The 22,586-nt window shown below is 32.3% G+C and overlaps 2 protein-coding genes across 5 annotated transcripts; one reads left to right on the plus strand and one right to left on the minus strand.

Annotated features, from left to right (window-relative positions):
- Positions 1–1,590: 1,590 nt before the first annotated feature.
- LOC139490706 (BTB/POZ domain-containing protein 17-like) lies at positions 1,591–10,482 on the minus strand. Of its 3 annotated transcripts, none has more exons than XM_071277634.1 (4): positions 10,365–10,482; positions 5,998–6,259; positions 4,752–4,850; positions 1,591–2,780 (listed from the first exon to the last, which is right to left on the minus strand). In XM_071277634.1, exons 1-4 carry the CDS (start codon positions 10,387–10,389, stop codon positions 1,670–1,672), a joined length of 1,497 nt encoding a protein of 498 aa, XP_071133735.1. In that variant the 5' UTR covers positions 10,390–10,482; the 3' UTR covers positions 1,591–1,669. The 3 variants fall into 3 exon arrangements, with proteins under 3 accessions (XP_071133735.1, XP_071133736.1, XP_071133737.1); XM_071277635.1 differs by lacking the exon at positions 10,365–10,482 and adding an exon at positions 6,836–6,918 and having other exon boundaries at positions 5,998–6,255; XM_071277636.1 differs by lacking the exon at positions 10,365–10,482 and adding an exon at positions 6,836–6,918.
- Positions 10,483–17,873, plus strand: LOC139490705 (putative uncharacterized protein DDB_G0285119). 2 transcript variants are annotated; one of them, XM_071277633.1, is made up of 4 exons: positions 10,483–10,519; positions 13,823–16,404; positions 17,111–17,157; positions 17,662–17,873. In XM_071277633.1, exons 2-4 carry the CDS (start codon positions 13,828–13,830, stop codon positions 17,741–17,743), a joined length of 2,706 nt encoding a protein of 901 aa, XP_071133734.1. In that variant the 5' UTR covers positions 10,483–10,519; positions 13,823–13,827; the 3' UTR covers positions 17,744–17,873. The 2 variants fall into 2 exon arrangements, with proteins under 2 accessions (XP_071133734.1, XP_071133733.1); XM_071277632.1 differs by lacking the exon at positions 10,483–10,519 and adding an exon at positions 11,877–12,083.
- Positions 17,874–22,586: the final 4,713 nt, after the last annotated feature.

Genomic DNA, 22,586 nt, shown 5'->3' on the forward strand with positions numbered 1-22,586 from the left:
AGTCAGGAGAGTGGTTCGTTCATATTTTGTACATAAATCAGGCCGTTAATTTTTCTCGTTTGAATTGTTTTACATTTATCATTTGGGTATGGACTTAGCTCATTGTTGAATCCCGTACAGAGACCTATAGTTGTTAATTTCTGTGTCATTTGGTTTCCTGTGGAGACACTGGAGAGTTGTCTCATTGGCAATCATATCACATCTTCTTTTTGTATATATAAAATTGCAAATTTAGTACATGGAAACATCTCTCCATCAACAAGTTCGTGTAGTGTAGAATGTAAATGAGTTAATACCTTTTTTTTAAAATAGCATGCATTATTTCTAAATTTATTTCAAAACTATATAGAAAATGTAAATAAAATTAAGGTATTGACATTTTTTTCTATAAATAACGTAACAGTGTTATGTATTTCATAAATCTAATGATGCAATCAGGGACTATACTAACGTATAGAAAGTCCCTGATGCAATAGACCTTTTTTTTTAATACTTTTATAAAATAAATATTTAATGTGCAATAATTAATTCTTGTTTATTTAGCAAAACAAACAACAGTTATTTTATCTAAGAACATTTTACTTCATAAAATAATGTGGGATAATCAGAACTTTTCATGTGGGACAATCAGAACTCTAAAATTTAAAAAAGTGGGACAATCGGGCATGGTTGGCATTAACTACATCCACCTGCTCAACTAATCGGTAAATAATTGTAACACCTTGTTTACCTTTATGGTCAGATCTTATTGGTCATTCTGGACAAACTACATATATAGCTACATGAAGCTTTCAATTTTAGTAAGGATGAGTGCTCTTAGAACCGGACTTTGTGTCATTTTATCTTTTTATTATATAAATATTTGTGCCTATGGTAAATGAGATAGGTCCTTTTCAACTGATTTCTAGAACGTACTGTAAACATGAGATTACTATAGCATATGTGTTATAGTAATCTCCGGTTAAACCAATGTTCTGGGTTAAGGGAGGGTGAATGCTTACAAACATGTTCCACTCTGCTATTTATATGCCTGTCCCAAGTTAATAGCCTATAAATTAGTGGTGGTCTTTGTTTTAGTATAAATTCAGTTGTTGATTTTCACATTTTTGATGCAGGAGCCTTTTAATATTGATCACTACACTGTGCAGGTTTTGCTCATTGTTGAAGGCAGAAGGTGACCTTTACATGTACATAGTAGTTGCTTGCATCCACAGACACTTCACTGATGACTCTCATTGGCATCATGATACAACTTATTATTTGTTTTATATATTACAGTATGTGCCATCACAACTAACTTTTCTGATTTCAAAAGTTCAGATAAATTCTTCCCATTTATTTATCCGTACAAATAGATTAAATAATTCATATAATTTCAGGGTTAAAAAAAGGGTCTAGTACACCTTTTTCATTCAATACCAACACAAAACATTTTATCACCTTTTTGATTGGGTTGTTGTCTCTTCTCCCATCTCCATTCTAAATTTTATCCATAACTATACATAAATAAATATAGAAACATTGGTTTTTTGTGAATTTATATACTGAAAGGTGTATATCTATTATATATTAAATTATTGATATATAAACTATTGGTAAACATTTTATAAAGAGATCTAAATCTGGAACAACATAAAATTTAACATATAGATAGAAATCAATTATTCTTTCAACTTTTTTTATCTATTATTTCCTGTATTTTCAAGAAAAGTCTTGCTTCAAAGTCTCCATTGACTAGATAATTTGATTTAGCTTCCTTCAGTTTTGATATATGTATAACACTGGGCACTTCAAACTTGCTGGCTTCTGCTGAAAATGTATGCTTGGCCCTGAATGTGTGTGCAGCATATCTGATGGTCCCTTTCATTCCATAAATAATCAATGTAATTTCAGCTCTCATGTCTGGTAAGGGTGTACTCTGCTGTGTTGGGGTTGAAGGATTACAACGTCTTATTTTCAGGGTAGTGTCATCATTATGTCGACCTATGTACTGGGCATAGAGAACATGTGGAATAAAAAATCCCATTGGAAAAAAGTCAACCAAAAAAGTGAATTGTTTGGATTGTGACTGTAAAGGTACAGGCATAAAATTGGCAGGAATCTTTAAATTTTCCACCGTTATTTTACTATCCACTTTCTGTTTAGATGTATATTTCTTTAAGGTCAGATCACAATATACAGCATACTGGTTCTTGCAGTTGTAGTTCCTGTATGGTTCACGGGAAGCAATAATGTCCTCATACATTAGAGAGTGCCTTCTATAAGCTGACCAAATTTTATCCCCAAATATGTCTTTGTATTCATGATACAGAGGAGATTCTTCAACGAGTGAAAGCTGACATGGTGTCATTAGAGAAAATCGTATCAGAGGCATAACTCCTTTTAAATTCTCTACCAAATGATCTCTGTTATGTTTGCATAAAAGCCATCTTTCCACTTCCTGCCAAAGTTCATATTCTGAGGTCACCACAATTTCTGAACTGGATAGAAACTCTGTTAATTCATTTACCGATACTGCCATCCAATCAGATGCCTTTTGGACAATAGAGAAATTCGACAAAATAAAAGCTTGACACTTCTCTTGCAAGACCTGGTTACCAGTCATCTTTGCATACTGGTACCAGGAGAGTGTTCTATTAGAGTCAGGTGACTCAACAATATGCTGCATCATGTAGTCAACACAGGAATCACATAGTCTTTTAATGCCATATTTATCTGCCAGTAATAGCACAGGGAGTACTGTTTCTGTGTTAACCTCAACTGATCCACAGTATAAATACCTGCAAAATAATATTAAATATAACTTAGCTAGATCAAGCAAAATATGATCAGAGAACAAAAGTAAACATGATTTTTTTTTTCTTTTTCTTTTATATAAATGTAGATGCTACACACTTAGAAAATACTAGTACTTTCAAAATTTGACTTTTACAAACCATTTTAAATTTCTAAAAAACAAGCCAGTACTCAGTCACTTTAATCATATCAGACAATATTTTACACAGCAAACCAATATATATCATATATATGTTTGTGCCTCCCCAGTAGTTCTAACAAACCCTAATTAATTTTACTGCTGTGACTTTCCAAAAATATTCAAGAAATAAAATTTTGTCATTTAAGAAGATTATGAATCCTCTTTCCACTGGATTTTTCAGTCAAAATAGACCAAAGACCAGATGAAATCATTAATGCATTGTGCTAGAATATCAAAGGTGAAAAGACTTGACCTTAAAAATAGGCTGTGGTGATCCAAGTAATTTCTTAACATGTGACATTCATTTTACAATGACATCCATATATATATATATGCATTTAACCAAATTACATGTAGATATATTATCAATTCTTTGCCTTTAAACACCCCTTTAGCAAATAATGTATAGATGTTGTAGTTGTTACTGTGCTTATCCTGTCACCTTTGTGGTATCACAATAGCAATGGCTAAAACAGTTTACCAAATTGCAGTTGGAAATCTTCTCCAACAAACTGATCAACTGGTAAAATATTTTAGCAGATTGCTCAAGTGAAAGGTTGTTAGTATGAAGTGAGTACTGTGAAATAAGAATTAATATTTACTACACAGTTCCAGTTAGATGATGTCTTTGTCATGAATTTCAAACAAAGTAATGACTTACTATAATATGAGTCACTAATTTAGTAGGTCTAACTTAAACATGAAAACATTCATCATAAATAGATTTAAAAAATAATAGTTAAACACTTGTTTTTTAGCCATTGCTAATGTGATATCACAAAGGTGACACTCACAGGATAAATGCTGTAAGTAAAAACCCAAATAGAAACATACATGTAGTAATTTATTTACTACCAAGTGTAGCGCTGCTGGATAACTCGGACTAAAACAAAATCGGACTATAACAAACTCGGACTATAACAAACTCGGCCTACCATTATTTATATGAAGAAATATATTGAACAAACTCGGACTACGATTAGTAGATGGTTTTTTTTTTACTTTAATAAAAAAAAACACTTTACATATTAAAATTATATACGAATTTATGAGATTATAATGAATATTTTTGAAAAAAAGACCATATATAGAAATGTATTAAATATTTGTTATATGAGTTGAATTTGATATGTTTAAATGAGGATAATCAACTTTCATTTGAAATATCATTGTGATGTATTGTGTGTATTGATTACAAATAATAATACTGGAATGACAAATCAGCGGTAAATTTTCAATATATCAACTTCAAATAGAAGTTTTTTTGTACTTTTCTTTATATATATTTGGTCTAGCGGGACGGCTGCAGTGCAGGCGATTTGGTGTCACGATATCACAGTAGCATGGGTTCGAATCCCGGCGAGGGAAGAACCAAAAATTTGCGGAAATAAATTTACAGATCTAACATTGTTGGGTTGATGTTTAGACGATATATATATCTTGTTAACGTATTTTTTTTTTATCCCCTTCAAAAATGTTCAAAAATAAATTATTTAATTAATTGTAGATAAAAATTCATTTTAAATTAAGAATTGAAAATTAATTTCAAATGACAGCAACAATCAACATTATACTTATATTCTTATAGTAGTCCGAGTTTGGTATAGTCTGAGTTTGTTATAGTCCGATTTTGGGAGGCCGAGTTTGTTATATATATAGTCTGAGTTTGTTATAGTCCGATTTTGTTATAGGCCGAGATATCATGGATTCAAGTGTAGCATTTAAGAATTGACACATCTCACAACTATATATTTTAGAGTATTATTAGTCATACTTAAGGAACATATCAAAAACAGGAACACAACACTCTTCTTCTGTTAGAGAAACTACAGATTCAGTGGCTTCCTTCCATCTGTCTTCACTTAACATGGCTCTGTGAAATAAATAGTATAAAAATAAGGAAATTTTGTATGATGAGATAACTATCCAACAAAGTTCAAATGAAGTGGCATGGATGTTAGCAATTATATGCAACATACATGTACAGCCTTCAACAATGAGAAAAACACATACATTTTGTACTGTATGGTCGGCAGCTCTAACTGCATAATCATTCTTCATACATGTATATAATTTAATCATTTTTTTAGTAAATTTTTTATCTGAGAAGTGTTAAAATGACGACTTATCTTTTTCGCTATGTCTGGTTGCTTTCTTTTAAAATTGGTGAGATGTTTACCCAATATATATACAGTGTACTCTTATTTTGACAGTGATAGCTAAAATGACTCTTTTGTGGGAAAAAAATTAGTTGATTATATATGGCATCATTGAAGCATAACTGTAGCGTATCCACTCTAATAGCAGTCAGTTGCCTCCCCCCTCCCCCGCCCTCACCTGCCCCTTATCAAAAGTTATGGATCTGCCACTGGAATGTTTATATCAAGGGTTTTGCTCTATTTTTTTTCAAATTGTATCCAAAATTTAATCTTGAACGTTAACTGATTCCATTTTTCAAATATACATATACCAATTGCAAGTTTTATTTTTTCTGAGATGGTAAAATGACATTGAGTCCGGTATATCATTTGACAAGCCTCACATTCAACATCCTTATAAAAGTTTTTGCAGTCAACTACATGTATGATATATTGTTATTTGCATTGTAATGCACAAAATCAAGGATGTACATGTATACATGTATTGCTTGACTGAGAGCTTACTAAACTGTACATAAATAAACATCCTTCACAGAATTTTAATCAAATGTTAAATCTTTCATATATTTCTTTAACAGGTATCTGCACTAAATCACATGTACTATATTTTGCAGGAATTAAGTTACATGTATAATTTAATCTGAAAGGGTATACAGATGTATTATCATTTTATCTATAAATCCTTTTTTTTTTTATGTTTTACATGTACATTGTAATACATGTATCTGAAAAGATATGCTGGTCAATCCAATATTTTGAGGTTCTTCTTATGATCCTTTTCATTTAATACAAAAATCCTTAAAAAATGTATGAATGAGATACATATATTACTACAGCTGTCTGCTGTACATTTTTACTTACTCAAATACTTCACTGGCTGTCACCAACATAATTTTGTGTGCATAGTAAGTTATATCTCCAACTTTAAGAATAACATCACTTAACATCTGATTGTTGTATAAGTTTTTGAATCTGTTGATGAAGTACTCTTTGTCATTGATGGATTCTGTCGAAGCATTCTTAGACAGGGATGTGGATGTATCTCCACTTCCTGGTGTACGCATCAACTTTTCAGCCATCTTTCTTTGGTTCTTCCAAGATGACCAAACTTTCAGAAAACTGTCTATGATAAACATGATACATGTTTTAAATTCTTTGTGCAGCCTGAATAATCTAACAGTATTTTTTGGCTATTTTAAGTAAATAAAACTTGCACAAAATTAGACAGATAGAAATTGTGACAACAATGTATCATTTCAGTTTTTTTAGTCAATGATTTTCTATAATAATCATATCAGTTGTGCATATACAATAATACATGCCAAAAAAAATGTTCAAATTCACCATATACATGTATAAGCCACTCATTCACATTTTGTAGGCCAATGGTAGGTCCACTGAGTCATAAACAATACACATACAAATCTAATTTGCAAGCAGATGTTCAAATAATAATTGATTAATCTTGTTGCTATTAATGACAAATCAGGAAACTGGGATACAAATGTACATATATAAATCATTTGTTTGGCTAAGTCTAATGTTTACAACAGATTAACAGCTGATTGATCTACAATGTATAAGTGTTATTGTTAATCGATTATGATCCGTTCACCCCAAGTGTTTAGAAGCTTTTCTGATTATAAACAATAAGCATCCCGTGTATTCTCTGTAATTTAAGTGTGTTAGCTTTACTTACGTTTACAGTACTTTATCAAAGCTAAACATGCTAAAGGGCATAAACTAAAGATGCATGCGAGGTAAACAGGTGAAGTCCTGCATTGTTTACATTTTTTATAAGCGCACCTATGATCTAAATATCATGTAGAATCAAGAACGGCAACTCTGTGCATTCACGGTCTGATTGATTTAGCCAAGGATTTGTATTATATAGTAAGACTACAAATCCTTGATTTAGGAGGCCCCTCATGGGGGGGGGGGGGTCCTAGTAATCACATAATCACCATTTTTTTGCCAATATAATCACATAATCATTAAATATTTGCTTATCTTTAGTAATCAAATAATCATAAACTAAAAATACAGTCCTAGGCAGAGACATATATATGTCTCTGTCCTAGGTAATCAAATAATCATGAAATATTTGGCTTAATAATCAAATAATCATTAAAAAAACGGCCAAGTAATCACATAATCAAAAACCCCATGAGGGCCCTCATTTAGCTGGGACTATTATACTTTAGTTACGTTAGCTATACAAGTCCCAGATTTTGGATATGATTCTTAATTCAAAAGCAATCTATTTTATTATTTTACATCCTCCTTTTCAACTTGACTGAAACATTGAAATATTTTACTAACTTTTAATGCACATTTTCCAGAGCGATATTTTTGAGTCCAGTGAAATTATCACAAACGATACAAGTTCAATAGGACATAAGCAAATTATATTGAAAATTAATATTGTAACATGTGGAAGAAAAGGTGTTTTTTTTTAGATTATAAAAGACAAAATAATCATGGCATGACTTCTGGATATAACATATTTAGTAATCATGATATATGTTGTGTACATTTGCGATTTTGTAAGGTTATAACATGTACAAAAATATTGTACATGTTATAACTTGCATAATGCAAAAATACAAGTTATAACATGTACAAAAGTACCTCATACATGTTATATCCTGTACAAAATATTGCATAAAAATGGTTTCAACTTGTACAAATCGTACAATAAGGATAATTATGTTTCTATCATCGCAACAGATATTATTTACCTCAATAATATTTTCATAACTTTTTTATTATTCCTTCATGTTAGTGTGTTTTGTCCTTTTTTGATACAGTTAATGTCCAGGGGTCGGTATTACGAAGCATTCCTAAGACCTGTCATAAGATATATCTTAGGACATATCTTATGACTATCTATAGACATATCTTTATTTGATGAATTATAATTGTGAGTGTCCACTTTGAAGGCAATAGTAAAATACTTTCATTCTAGTTGACACTACAAGACATAAAAGGATAGCCAGGATAGATGTGGCTACAAATAAAATTGGGAATGGAAATGGGGTTTGTGTCTTAAAGACAACAACCCGCCCATGGAGCAGACAACGTCCAAAGGCCACACATACATGCTTTGAAAGTAGAGGATATATATTTAAAACATCAAAATGACATTCGCCTCATGCAATGATCTTATAGTTTATAAGTTTTATAAGTCATGCTGAAGGCCAAAAATGTTGAAGAGTAGATCCAAAGATATTGATAATGAAGCGTGGTCCAATGAACACTATTTCAGCTCTCTCTTGCTTTTATAGAGTAAGCATATGAGAAATTGTTTTAGTCTTTGCATGCTTTAAAATTAGAGGGAGAAGTATTACCCAAAATCATTAGGCATTGTTCTTAAATTTTTTGGAAGAATTAAGTATCTAGTATCTAACGTAATTGTCATTGGGGAAATGCAAGCTTTTAGTAAATAGTGTCACACTTATTTAAGGTGGTACCCAACACTTCAACTAAAATTAATTTGGCTCGTTTAATTTTCTTAAAATTTTGACAAAGTATTTACTTTGACCCTTTTACAAAAATATAAAAAGTTCAAAAATTTTGAACCAACCGTTTTGTCAGAAATATTACACTGGTTATATAGCAATTTGACAACCACCAATTTTGATCATTGAGAAGCTTAATATTCCTTTTACAACACAACGTAATTAAAGCGTTTAGCTGACTTTACAGAGTTATCTCCCTGTAGTGTTAGGTACCACCTTAAGCCATGATGGACTGCATAAAACATACAACTACATGAAAACACATTTTGCCAACATAAGTCATGAAACATATATTTCTGAAACTTTGTGATCAGTGTCCTCTACAGAAAAAGACACGTTCTGGCCTATTTATTGTCGTTCTTTATGCATTGGTGAATTTAAATGTATATTTTACTTCATAAAGATTTATCTTAAATTTTGTACAAGTTAAAACAATTTTTAAGCATTATTTTGTACAGGTTATAACATGTATGAGGTACAATTGTACATGTCTTAACTTGTATTTTTGCATTATACAAGTTATACCATGTACAACATTTTTGTACATGTTATAACATGTACAAAATTACAACTTGTACACGACATATATATACTAGATATTGCCCATGTAAAATCAACACAGTTTGGTAAGGACCGTGTTAATAGAATTGCAGCGGAATCTTTGAAGTATGACCCCCATATCATTTTTTATCTAGTAGGTCTTTTTACATTATAACGGTTGATAACTGAAAATCAATTTCTCGATCCACTCTTAGACTAGGCCAGTTTTGTGTTTAGTAACTTTGAGTAATTATGGTTGTATTGCTAGCTAAATAATTCTTTGATTTCTTTACCAAACGATAATCGACCAAATTAGACACAAATAATTTTTAAAACAAGAAATATATTTCATTCCGATGGGAAGACAAAAGTTATGGCAACAACTGGAAAACCACCGACCAATATAAGAACTGTTTTTTTAATAATCACAACAGTACGGGAACTACTTTTAAAAAGTATAATAGACTGGATTTTTCTATGAACCCACGTATATTAAGCCATTTAAAACGGTTTGTTGTCTTGTCAACGTATATTTGTTCCGCCTAACAGAAGTCCAATGGAAACTTTGTTATAAACATTGTCATAATATATCTATTCCTTTTGGAACTTATTTTATGAAGGAACTTCTATTCCGTGACAGTCTTAACATTGACAGATGAATTATTTCAAAGCTGAATGGTCAGTTTGAAACTTTGCTGTACCTTATACGTTTGCTTTTACCTCTTTTTTTATTGTTAATTACTTGACGTGATTTCTGACACGAACTCTATACCCATACGATTGAAAGAATTCATCAGGGGGGAATTACGGAAAACGCATCGTCTAAATGAAGCCATGGTATTCGACTAGCATGCACATATTCCATAAATTACACCGAGCTTTCAGAAATACGAAGAATATATATGAAATGTGTGTTAATCGTTTTAGTAATGTAAATCAATAAAACTTGGTACTTAAAAGAGAGAACTTTATTTAACCAAAGAAGAAGAATTCCCAATGCATGCAGTCTTTGTATGAACTTTGAACAATAATTGCATTCTTTAATGTTGCAAGAACTCCGCGTTTGGGAGTATAAGCGTATCATTACAATTAAATAATACATGTTGCATGAAAACTTTAAACCAACTGCTTAAGTCGATGAAATGAACACAAATTAAGATATCTTACCTCTATGTGAATTGGTTATAGACATTTTATCTCAATGTTTCTACGAAGTCCGTGAAATATTTTGTCTGTTATAACAGTTAACGTCAACAGCGTTACCTCGATACACTAGACGTCACAATAAACAAACACACGTACAACATCAAACGAATGAGAAGGTAAGTACAAGTACTAAAAAACGCCGGGAGTACGTACATAAGTAAGAAATCACTTTATTTTTTAGATGAATCCAAATTAGTGTTGTAATTCAAATTATCTAAATTCCATGTTGAACATCAAGGCTTTCAAAATTATATATGATATTCTGTTTATGTGAAAATATTTTCTGTTTTCGACTACTCATTTTCTTTTCTAGTTGCTTTACATTATGTGGGCAACCTTCGAAGAAAACAGAATACATTTGATTATTGAAACACATGGATAAAAGAAGATGTAAGGAAAACGTAAATGAGACAGCAATCCAACGACACTGCATATAAAAGACTGTATTTGTTTATCATCTACATGTAGATGGCCAATTATTATCACAATGGAAAACAATGTACTGATTTGTAGTGTCAAATTAAAGCAATTAACAAAATAATGTGACGAAACTCTACTATTAACAATGTTCTGCTGGATATAAACAAAACACTATCATGGCGTTGACAATATTGGTGAGCACGGACTTGAGTATTCTTAACATACAAAGTCTCAATTGTTAACTTTTCATTTCTATGTAGCAGCATTCCAGCAGCGCCTGATTACGGAGTATATATATCCAAGTTGATACAATATTCCAGGGCTTGTATTTCCTTGATAGAGGCTTGCTGCTGACAAGGAAGATATTAAGCCAAAGTTCCGAGGAGCGAAGTTAAAATCGTAAGTTCTACGGATCCAGTCACGAGTTGGTTGACCGTTATGGAATATCAATTTCGCAGAAGGCAACGGACAAGTTCCTATTGTCGATACTACAATCCCGTCCTCTTTTCCTAAACATGACTCATTGAAAGTTATAATTATAAGCTGGTTTTTACTACCATTAGCAACACGACAGGTGCCACATGTGGAACAGGATCTGCTAACCCTTCAGGAGCACATGTGACCACCCCAGTTTTTGATGGGGTTCGTGTGGCTTATACTATAGTTTTTTATGTTATATTTTATGTACTTTTATTTGTCCGTTTCTTTTCTTCTTCTCATTTTGAGCCGTTGTCAATTCATTTACGACTTATGAGTCTGAATGACCCAGTGGTATCTTTCGCCTCTCTTTTACATAGATAAATGGGCTTAGCCTTATTCTTTTTGTCTTTTGTTACAACATATTTATGAAATTGAAGGATTTGAAAGCTTTTTGAGAACAAAAGTCGAAACTGAATGCGATAAGCCAGACGTCACCAACGTCAGAACTACCCATACTACCATAATCTTTCCGCATAAAAATGCCAAATAAGAATAAATACATTTTAAATCACATCTTTACACCGCAGTTGTTTATCATTAATTCATTTTCCAAAATCATCATCGAAAAATATAATCAGGTATTACAGATTTTTCACTTCATGCACATAATTAATTGAATTTCTGATTGAATGGACTAAAATAAATGGAATGAGGAAATTGTCATTTATATGACAATTCGACCATTACTTAGATAAACCTCTCACACTGGTATAAAACAATTACATTGCCGAACTATTTCAAAACTCAACCGCTTTCTCTAATGCAGCAGCTATTTTCAAGGTAAGTTTGTTATTTGCATATATTATATATACAGTTAAAATCTTCATATTTTATCGACAAAAGAATGCACTGTATATTGTATGGTAGTTTCATTGTTCAGATTATGAAATAGTGTTTGACAATTTCGACTTTCGTTGTTCGAAATTATTTGAAAATTAAAAAAAAAAAGAAGCATCGGAGATATTTCAAATATACACCTATTGCAAACTGCATATACTTTTTTTTTAAAAAGTATTCTTTGAGGACACAGATGACCATTGACACACAAATTAAGAAATAATGTAAATTGACCAACTCATGAGTGCGACAAATAAAACGAAAACAGTTAAAAAAATGTTTGATTTGTTTGTTTTTGCTAATATTTTAGCTTTTAGGATAAAAAGATGAAAAATTAACAAAAGATTTTTGGCTTGAATTAATTTTTATTATACGTGGTTCAAAGATAAACAGTTAAAATCCACTTTAAGTACTTTATCTGAGCTATCATTACGCACGGTCAGAGTTGCCTGGGGTCTCAATGGGGGAAGGGGGGGGGGGGGGGGGGGGGGTTCTGATCCCGGATGCCGCTTACTGTTTTGTCAGATTTTCGTATCCCGCTTATACTATGTATCTAAGCAATTCTCATCTTTTTGTAATTTCCCGTGTCCTGCTAGACCTTAATTCCCGTTTTCACGGCACAATAATTTGACTTTCCCGTGTCACGCTTACGAAAAATCGGCAATCCCGCGTCACGCTTAGACCCCAATGAGACCCATTGGCCTTTTTGGCCGAGTTGTCCCGCATTTGCAATGGCGACACCTGTAAGTTCTTGTATTTTATCTGTTTTTGTTTTATTGCTTTTGAACGTTTTAAATTTTATGATTAAAAATTCTGTTTTCGCATTAGAACTCTGTTTATGGCTGAAAATACACTCATCATGGATATACCAGGATAAAACATTTATATTTACGCCAGACGCGCGTTTCGTCTACAAAAGACTCATCAGTAACACTCGAATCAAAAAATGTTTAATTAAATAGGCCAAATAAAGTACGAAGTTGAAGAGCAGTGAGAACAAAAAAATCCTAAAAGTTTTGCCAAATACAGCTAAGGTAATCTATTCCTGAAGTAGAAAAGCCTTAGTTTTTAAAAGCTAAATTTTGTTTAGCTTTGCCCGAATGGCTGACTTACATAAGGGGTGCATAATGACTGCGTACGAGGAGGCCCGACCCATACACGCTTAAGTGATTCCTTTATAATTAAGCAAATTTTCCCAACAAAGAGGAGCACGGACACCTTTGGTCTCACTCTTACTCCGCCTCTGTGGCTTCCCATAGTTAGGTCTCCAAAACTATTCTTCAAATCACATAACAATTTGTAAGCGTATTATAGTAAGAGCTGATTCTCGTATCGTAAATCACGGTATCTGCATGCTCCTCTTGTATTTTACAAACTTAGAAGTGTGACAACCATTTTTACAAATGCTTTCTATTTTACTTATAAGTTTAGAATACTTGCAAAAACAAAAAGAACTTGAACCTTTGTCCATAAAAAAAACCATTTTTTAAAAATAAAATTGAGAATTAAAATTGGGAAAATGTCAAAGAGACAACAACCCGACCAAATAGCAGACAGCAGCTGAAGGCCATGCACCAAGGGATCTTCAACGCAGCAAGAAAATCCCGTATCCGAAGGTGATCCTCAGCTGGCCCCTTACTAAAATTGTGTACTAGTTTAGTGAATATGCTTATTTATTACAGACAAAATGAGAAAAACAACTCACTTTTTCATATTGTTGGCGTCATCGACTCTAATACTACTACAAGGGAACAGCTCAGAACACACATTTTGTAGTTCAGTTCAAGACATTCCTGGTATTACACAAGATGAAACAAATATAAATATTGTCATAGATAGGGATTGTTTACTAGGAAACAAAACATTAACCACTTGTAAGGCAAACAATCAATTTTCATTAAAGGATGATATTCAACAAAATGTAGTTCGAAATGAAAAGGTAACTATCGCCACGAAAACATTTCCCGTATCATCAGAAGGGCAATCTCATTGCCGAAGTATAAAAAGCCAATGTGAATCACAATTAATAACTGTACACCAGATTGAGGCTAGTGATATTCCGGAAAACATAAACAGCGACAGAAGAGCTAATAGACAATTAACAAGGGGAGTAAGAATAACTGACCGACAAAACAGAGCATCACGAGAAACAAGACTTGAAACACGAGAAAGTAGGCTTTCTGTTCGTGAAACACCGTCAGGTAGACAAGTAAGACTACTCAACAGAAGTAAGAGATATATAGGAAGAGTTACAATACGACAAACGGGACAGCAAATCATAAAAAAAGACGGACAAGACAAGTTTGCAAGATTGGACACATCTATTAGAAGACGGAATATTCAACCAAGACTGCATGACAGACAAGGTAGAGTGACATATAGAATAAAAGGGAAAGTCGACAACAGGAGAAATACAAGACAATTAGCAAGAGAAGTCAGACATGAAGATCGGCTAACGGTGACATCAAGAGATGCGATATCAAATGTGAAAAGACAAAACAGACAGCGCAATACTCTAAATAAACGGAATATCAGGCCAATTAAAACAATTAGGCAATTAAACAGGCAAACAAACCGACACCAAGGACGAACACAATCTAAACGTTTATCTACAGCGAATGCAGTAAGTCAGAACAAATTAAATACCAGACAAAACACTTTACAAACCAGACACAGCAGCTTAGATAGCAGGAAGAAAAGCACAAGACAGAATAACAAACAGAACACATTAAGCACGCAAAACAACTTGGATACCAGGCGGAACACCAGACAAAACAAAGTAAGTACAAGACAGAACACCAGACAGAACACATTTAGTATAAGACAAAACACCAGACAGAACACATTAAGTACAAGACAGAACACAAGACAAAACCTCTTAAGTACAAGACAGAATACCAGACAGAAAAAATTAAGTACAAGACAAAACACCAGCCAGAACACATTAAGTACAAGACAGAACACTATACGGAACACATTAAGTACAAGACAGAACACAAGACAGAACACGTTAAGTACAAGACAGAATACCAGACAGAAAAAATTAAGTACAAGACAGAACACCCGACAAAACATCTTAAGTACAAGACAAAACACTAGACAGAACACATTAAGTACAAGACAAAACACAAGACAGAACACGTTAAGTACAAGACAAAACACCAGACAGAACACAGTAAGTACAACACAGAACATCAGACAACACCTCTGGAGTACAAGACAAAACACCAAACAAAACAACTTAGATACAAGAAGAATCTCTAGACAAAACACATTAAGCTCAAGACAGAGCATCAGAAAAAGCAACTTGCATACCAGGCGGAACACTAGACAAAACACATTTAGCTCAAGGCAGAACACCGAAAAAAACAACTTGCATACTAGACGGAACACCAGACAAATCAAAGTAAGTAAAAAACAGAACACCAGACAGAACACATTAAGTTTAAGACAGAACACCAGACAGAACACCAGACAGAACACATTAAGTACAATGCATAACACTAGACAAAACACATTAGGCACAAGACAGAACACCATACGAAACAACTCGCTTATCGGACGCAAAACAAGACAAAACACATCTAGCACAAGACATAACACCAGACAAAACAACGCTATAACAAGACAGAACACTGGACTTAACATCGTAAGTACAAGACAGAACACTGGACTTAACATCGTAAGTACAAGACAGAACACAAAACAAAACTTATTAAGTACAAGACAGCACACTAGACAAAGGCCCTTAAGTACAAGACAGAACACAAGACAAAAGAACGTACATACCAGACAGACCTTTAAACAGAAAAGCTTACATACCAGACAGAACATCAGACAAAACAACATACCTAATAGAAAGAACACATTAAACATCAAGCAAAACAGATTACAGAACAGACCGAACACATTAAACACAAGAAAAAACGACAAATTAGAAAGACAAAACAAGCTGATGTCGCGACCGATTAGACGAAATGACAAGATGGAAGAAGTAAATGTTTGTCAGCAAAGAAATGTCAAATCTCACAATAACAGAACGTTTATCCAGCCAATATTCAGCAGAAACAGCACAAGCAGTTTTATGTTTTCTCCAGCAATAGTTTTGTCTAAGAACACATATACATGTATGTTAACCAATGACGCACTATCTAACAGTGATTTTCCTTCTAAAGGGAAACTAGATGAAACATACGAGGATACAGCGGACGGAATTAACAAATGGACATGGTGGAAAATGGCCGATATCGACATAAATAAGCAGGTACATCTCTAATGAGAACAAATAATCTTGTAGTAACGCACTTTACTATATAATTTCTTACAGTTTTAAAAAATGAGAGAAGATACTAGATACGGTGTTCGTCAAAAACCATAACTCCAATGAATACACAATGCCAAACCTGAAACTAATAAAAAAAACAATTAAAAAACATCACAATGAATTCAAAATATTGGACAAACTCAAAAGCCACAAAACTGATTGGAGATTAGCCAAATTATCTACTAGTATCGTAGATTCGCAGAAATCGGCAATCAATTCCATCTTAATGCCTTATATATCTTGTACAGTCCTGGCGAGGAAAGAACAAACATTTGTGTCACCTTCAATGGTGATCTTATGGATGGATCTGTCGTAGAGTTGCCACTTGTTTGGAGTACATATAATGTAAATTCAGACATCATTGCGCTGTTTTTATTGTTGCGAAAAATGCGACAGGGTTATAAACTTCCATTTTGATTTTTTGTGTGAATTAAACCGGATTTTTCTTACATCGCAAAAATTAACATCGAATTTGAGTTTTAAATGAGAAAATCGCAATAATAGACTGACGCAATAATTTCTGAACTTACAATATACATTATATGTCCCTCTTCTTACTAAAAAGAACAAACATCCGGAATGGAGAAAGTCAGTTAAGATTTTGATAACTATAGATTTACTTGTTGAGTTTAAATTTTCATTGCAGAATGAAAGAAAAGCGACGACAGATATGACACAAGACAGTGAACTGAAGTAAGTTTTGTACACACTATCTAGCATTAAAGTTGTCATGTTGTAGAAACAAATTGTCTCTTTGTCTGTCAATCGTTTGAATTTATAGAAAACCTTTGCGCTGCTTTTGAAAGTGTAAATGTAGTGTCGAGGGTCGTTTTATCGATCGGTATGACGTAGAAGTTATATACCAAACACGTGGCATTCTCTCAAAACTAAACATGTGTAAATTTTATGGTAACATTCGCCAAAAAGGATAATGGTCGATACGTCAGACTTAAGCTTTTTTCGTTTTTTTTTTTTGGAAACAAACAATTCCATTTAACAGTTTTTCCCTTTAATAGTTTGACTTTTAGATAAAATAATTATGAAATTATCAAAAGTAACGATTCAATCTACGTCAAGATATTAATAATATTTCCATAAACAACTTTTTGATAGGTAATGTTGCAAGTTAATAAATAACTTTGTATGCACGTTGTGTTTATTTGAAATTCTAATCATATTATTTTTTTCTCGTTTCAGCGTCTTCAATATAAAAGGTGTGTCAAATATTATTGTAGCAGGATGTTTAGGTTTACTTACAACCGGAAAAATGACGAAATAAAGGATTATGGATAGCATAGAGGATTTATGAGTATTCAGGAATTTAAGATTAATGAGTAGCAGGAAAATGCTATGGACAACTAGAAATATTAAAAATAAACATAAGTATATCAGAATAAAAATCTATTGGTTTACTGGTTTTACATAAGGTAAAAACAAATGCTTATTTTTTTATTTTATCTTTATTATTTTTATGCCCCACCTACGATAGTAGAGGGGCATTATGTTTTCTGGTCTGTGCTTCCGTTCGTTCGTCCGTCCATCCTTTCGTCCGTCCGTGCGTCCGTTCAGGTTAAAGTTTTTGGTCAAGGTAGTTTTTGATGAAGCTGAAGTCCAATCAACTTGAAACTTAGTACATATCTTCTCTATAGTATAACCGTTCTAATTTTAATGCCAAATTAGATTATTACCCAATTTCATGGTCGATGGAACATGGAAAAGGATAGTGCGAGTGAGGCATCCGTGTACTTTGGACACATTCTTGTTTTCATATATACTGCAGGGTCCGTTACTCGTTTTGTGTGGACGCATAAGAATGTTTCCCCGTGAATGTTGTGCGCGTCCTTTATATTATACAGTTAGGGACTTTAGCTTGTGAGAAAGCTGTCTACATACTCCATTATATAAATGTTTTGTTTCTATGTCATTTGGTTTCTTGTGGAGAGTTGTTTCATTGGCAATCATACCATATTTTCTTTTGTCATAAAGAGAGGTGAAATTCATTCAAACTCATTAACTTATTTAAATACGATCATAATAAAGTGAAAACGCCAAGGAAAAAAAACCCAAAAAAACAAAAGGCAAACAGTATACAAAAAAATCAACAAAGACAAATTAAGACTGAGGAACACGAACCCCACAAAAAAAAAACGGTGGTTATTTATAATTTACTTTAATTAAATTTCATCTAAAAAAGACAGGCCAAATCCAAATATTTATAATGCAATTATACATTTAAGTGGCGTGAATCATGCAGTGTTTAAGTTACACAGGAAGATGTACAAATGTAAGCGAAATATATTTTTAGATTATTTCATTGACAATTAGTTTAAATGATGCAAGCAAATCCTTTTGGAAATACTTCGATATTTTTTTTGGGGGACAAAATCGGAATTTTATCGTATTGTTTTTTAAAAGTAGTCATCCATTGGATAAGACCATTTTAGGCTTTTTGTAGATATTGATTATTTTGAATTCTTTTAACCGTTTCATCCTATAATTGTACAGACAATTGGAAAATTGATATTGACAAAAAAAAAAGTCATCTAAGGAATATCACTCATCAAAGTATGATGATATCTCTCAATGGTTGCAGTTGTTTGTCATGTTTCTGGCTTTTGTATGGCAGATCAACTTTGCTCTTTACAGTTTCTACCTATCTATCATACTTTATCTATCATACTTTTAAAATAATTGGCAAGTATATACAAAATTGTATGAAAATGTCATGTGATGGCTCCAACTCCATTGTTTATAAGAATTATCTTTGTATTGCTGATATATATTTTGTTTATAGTTTTAACCTATTGGAGTTTTCAGAGATAACATACACAAACATGAAAATTAATAAAACGAGTTATTTTTGTAAAGTACAATAACCCCTTAGTATATCAACACAGGGTTATAGTTGTTTGGCATTTGAGTATATCTTATATGGCTAATTAATTTTGCCCTGTACAGTTTTATCTTTCTTCATATTTTTCGAAAAGCTGGAAAACACATAACGATCAAAACCAAGTGTTTTAGTCACTAGGGGTCATCCAATTTCCAATGTAGAATGTTGAATGTGGAAGTATTTGCAAGTGGAACAACTTCGGATGTTTTCAAGTCGTAAATGAAATAAATGGGGACGAAAATGCATCGCAAAACAAACAGAGATGAATAGGAATACATTCACGTGTTATAAATTTACTATTTTATTCACAATGACTAAAGCAAACATAATTCTTATATATTGTGTATGTGTATACTATTAGGCACATTCATTCTTTTTCCCATAAAAGTCAGACAAAGATTTGACATCTAGGTACTGTGTGTTGATCAAAATAATATACACCTGTGAGTTTAAATGAGTTTTTGCACAGCCAATTGGTTGATTCAGATGGTGATGGATGTTGCGTTTCCTATGGTGCTTACATGAAATGTCCTTGATTCATCATATTCGTAAATTTACTGTCTATAAATGTTTTATCATTCGATATACCAAGGGTTATTGCCACTGATGATACTAAATGGTAGCATTGTTTGTGTTGCATTTATTAGTGCATAACTATCAGACTTTGATCTTGTTTTTTCAATGACGAGTGCTCATGCTCTTAGTATCAATGTAGTCTAATTAATTCCTGTGAAGTTGTATTGTGCATCCATAGGAATTTATGCATTTGTTTTGGAGTTTACCAAAAAAAAATTCTTCAGTAACATATAAAATAAAACAACAATCTGCACTAGCCATATTTATTAATTATAAAAAAAATATTATGAGTAATCTCACAAATGCTTTTTTTTTGTTAACAATATATTTGTTAAGGAAAACTGCACTGTCAAAATGTTTTAAAAAATAATATAATTTTCACAAAACAACGTTATTGCAGCAATGACATCTGCCTCTTGTGATAACATTTATCAGGAACTTTTAGTAGTAATTTGAGACTCAGTTGACTAATTATTTAAAGCAAATGTCTTAATGCGTAGATGTGTTGTCGTGTACTGTCAGTTAAATGCCATTATATTCAGTAAACTATTTATTAGATGAGGAATGGTAATGGATATTTTTGAATCCAATTAATCCAATGTATAAAGAAAATACTTTTGATTTTATGTATTTGACGTATGATATGGTTACATGTTCTATTTTAAAAATTGATCAGACATTTTGAAATGCGTTGATGTCAGTTAAATTATTAATAAAAAAAGATTGAACATTATACTTATAAAATTTCAATAAACGTAATCCAAGAAATAAAATGAAATCAATTACATAAACTCATATGAAAAAGTAAAACAGACACCAAAATATCTAATTCTTTATGTAAATCCAAACTCATGGAAGCCCATATAACTGAGAAAATCAAAGGTAGGAATTAACCAAAACTTGAACGAATGGAAAACGACGTCATATTCTTGACTCGGTACTGTCAATTTTCACCAATTAATTTGTGATACACTAAGTTGCAACTGGTTTTGAATAAAACCAGCATAGATGGCAGATTTGACATTAAGTATTTGCACCAGACGCACGTTTCGTGTACAAAAGACTCATCAGTGACACTCGAATAAAAGAGAGGGATGAAGACCATAATAAAGTACGCAGTTGAAGAGCATTACGCTGTAGAAACGATATTGGGATTTGATTAGGGACTTTTCTTTTTGAATTTTCCTTGGAGTTTAGTATTTTTGTGATTTTAATATAGTTAAACCTACAGTTTATAGATGACAGTTGTTTATAATTCCATTGTATTGTCAATATTTGATATAAAACTGAAACAGATATTACAGATTAATGTGCCAATGATTTTTTTTATTTAAGATTAAAGCAACAATGACAATTTGTAGCCCTGAAAAACAATGTATAGCTTATAAATGTAAACCGTTCCTCCTTTCTAGATAACATAGGGATTTTTATGCATATAAGGGAGCGACGTCCAACAAAAGGATCCAGTTATTTTCAACCAGAAAACATTACTATATTAATACAACATACTTATTCTACCTATCTATCCAGCAATATTCAAAACAGCGCAAAAAGCGTATAAAGAACAGTTACATTTTTTTATGGTGTTCGTATTTTGCAGTGTTTAGCATTCAATGTAACGTTTTGTTTACTGTTTTATGTATCTACGTCGTTTATACATTTTGTCATGGTGTTGTGGAGTTATTCTTCGACTTATGATTTTCATTGTCTTTTTTGGAACTTTGCCTCTTCAATACCACTTAACGTGCGATAAACGATCTCCTGGTGTTGTACATATATGAAGTTAGTTGTTTGTTTAGATTGAATTGTTAGACTCTATAAAATATATGAAGTAATGTTCACACATGGTCTCTTTGTGACGTCAAACGTGCGATTCCACGTCAGAGTTAATGTTAATCTAACCACGTGGGTGTCATGGTAAGGATTCGGTCTCAGTACTTATTTTGATGTATGCCTTTTTTGTGTTTCTTTGTAATTTGTTTGTTTTTATAGCGATTATGATTATAGCACAATGTTGACTGCTGTACCCCTATTTTTGACATTTTTACATATGGTGAATGTTTATTTTGTTCACGCATCGTTGTAAATATAAATGAATTTGATGCGACTGTCATACAAGTGAGAGGTTATTAAGCTAGCTATAAAACCAGGTTAAATTCAACATTTTCTACATAAGAAAATGCCTGTGCCAAGTAAGGAATATGACAAGAATCACTCTGGTTTTTATTTCGATAAAGAACAATTAATTAGTTTTATCATTTTAATTAACATTTTTCACAAGTGTGAACCTTTCTATGGCCTATGCCCTATCTCAATTTTCTATCTGTTATAATCCCTTTTAAGTTAAAACAAGCAAATGGATTATTGTTTACAAACGTAATAAGACGATGATAACTTAAGAATGTACGGTCAACGAAAATCGTATGATCATTTATTCAAACATATTTGTAAGATATAATTTTGATGGCTTCTAAATATTTTCTAATTTCACTATCCGATTAAAGTAACGAAATATATTGACATTCCCGAAGTAAGCTTAGCACTTTACAATGATTTGATCCAAGAATTCCACAGTAATTTTATCATAAAATATTAAATGAATTTTAATCCCATGATAGGCATTACAGCAATAAAAAAACATTTGCATGATAGC

Source organism: Mytilus edulis, chromosome 10 (genome assembly GCF_963676685.1).
Source record: "Mytilus edulis chromosome 10, xbMytEdul2.2, whole genome shotgun sequence".
In the NCBI taxonomy this organism is placed as follows: domain Eukaryota; kingdom Metazoa; phylum Mollusca; class Bivalvia; order Mytilida; family Mytilidae; genus Mytilus; species Mytilus edulis.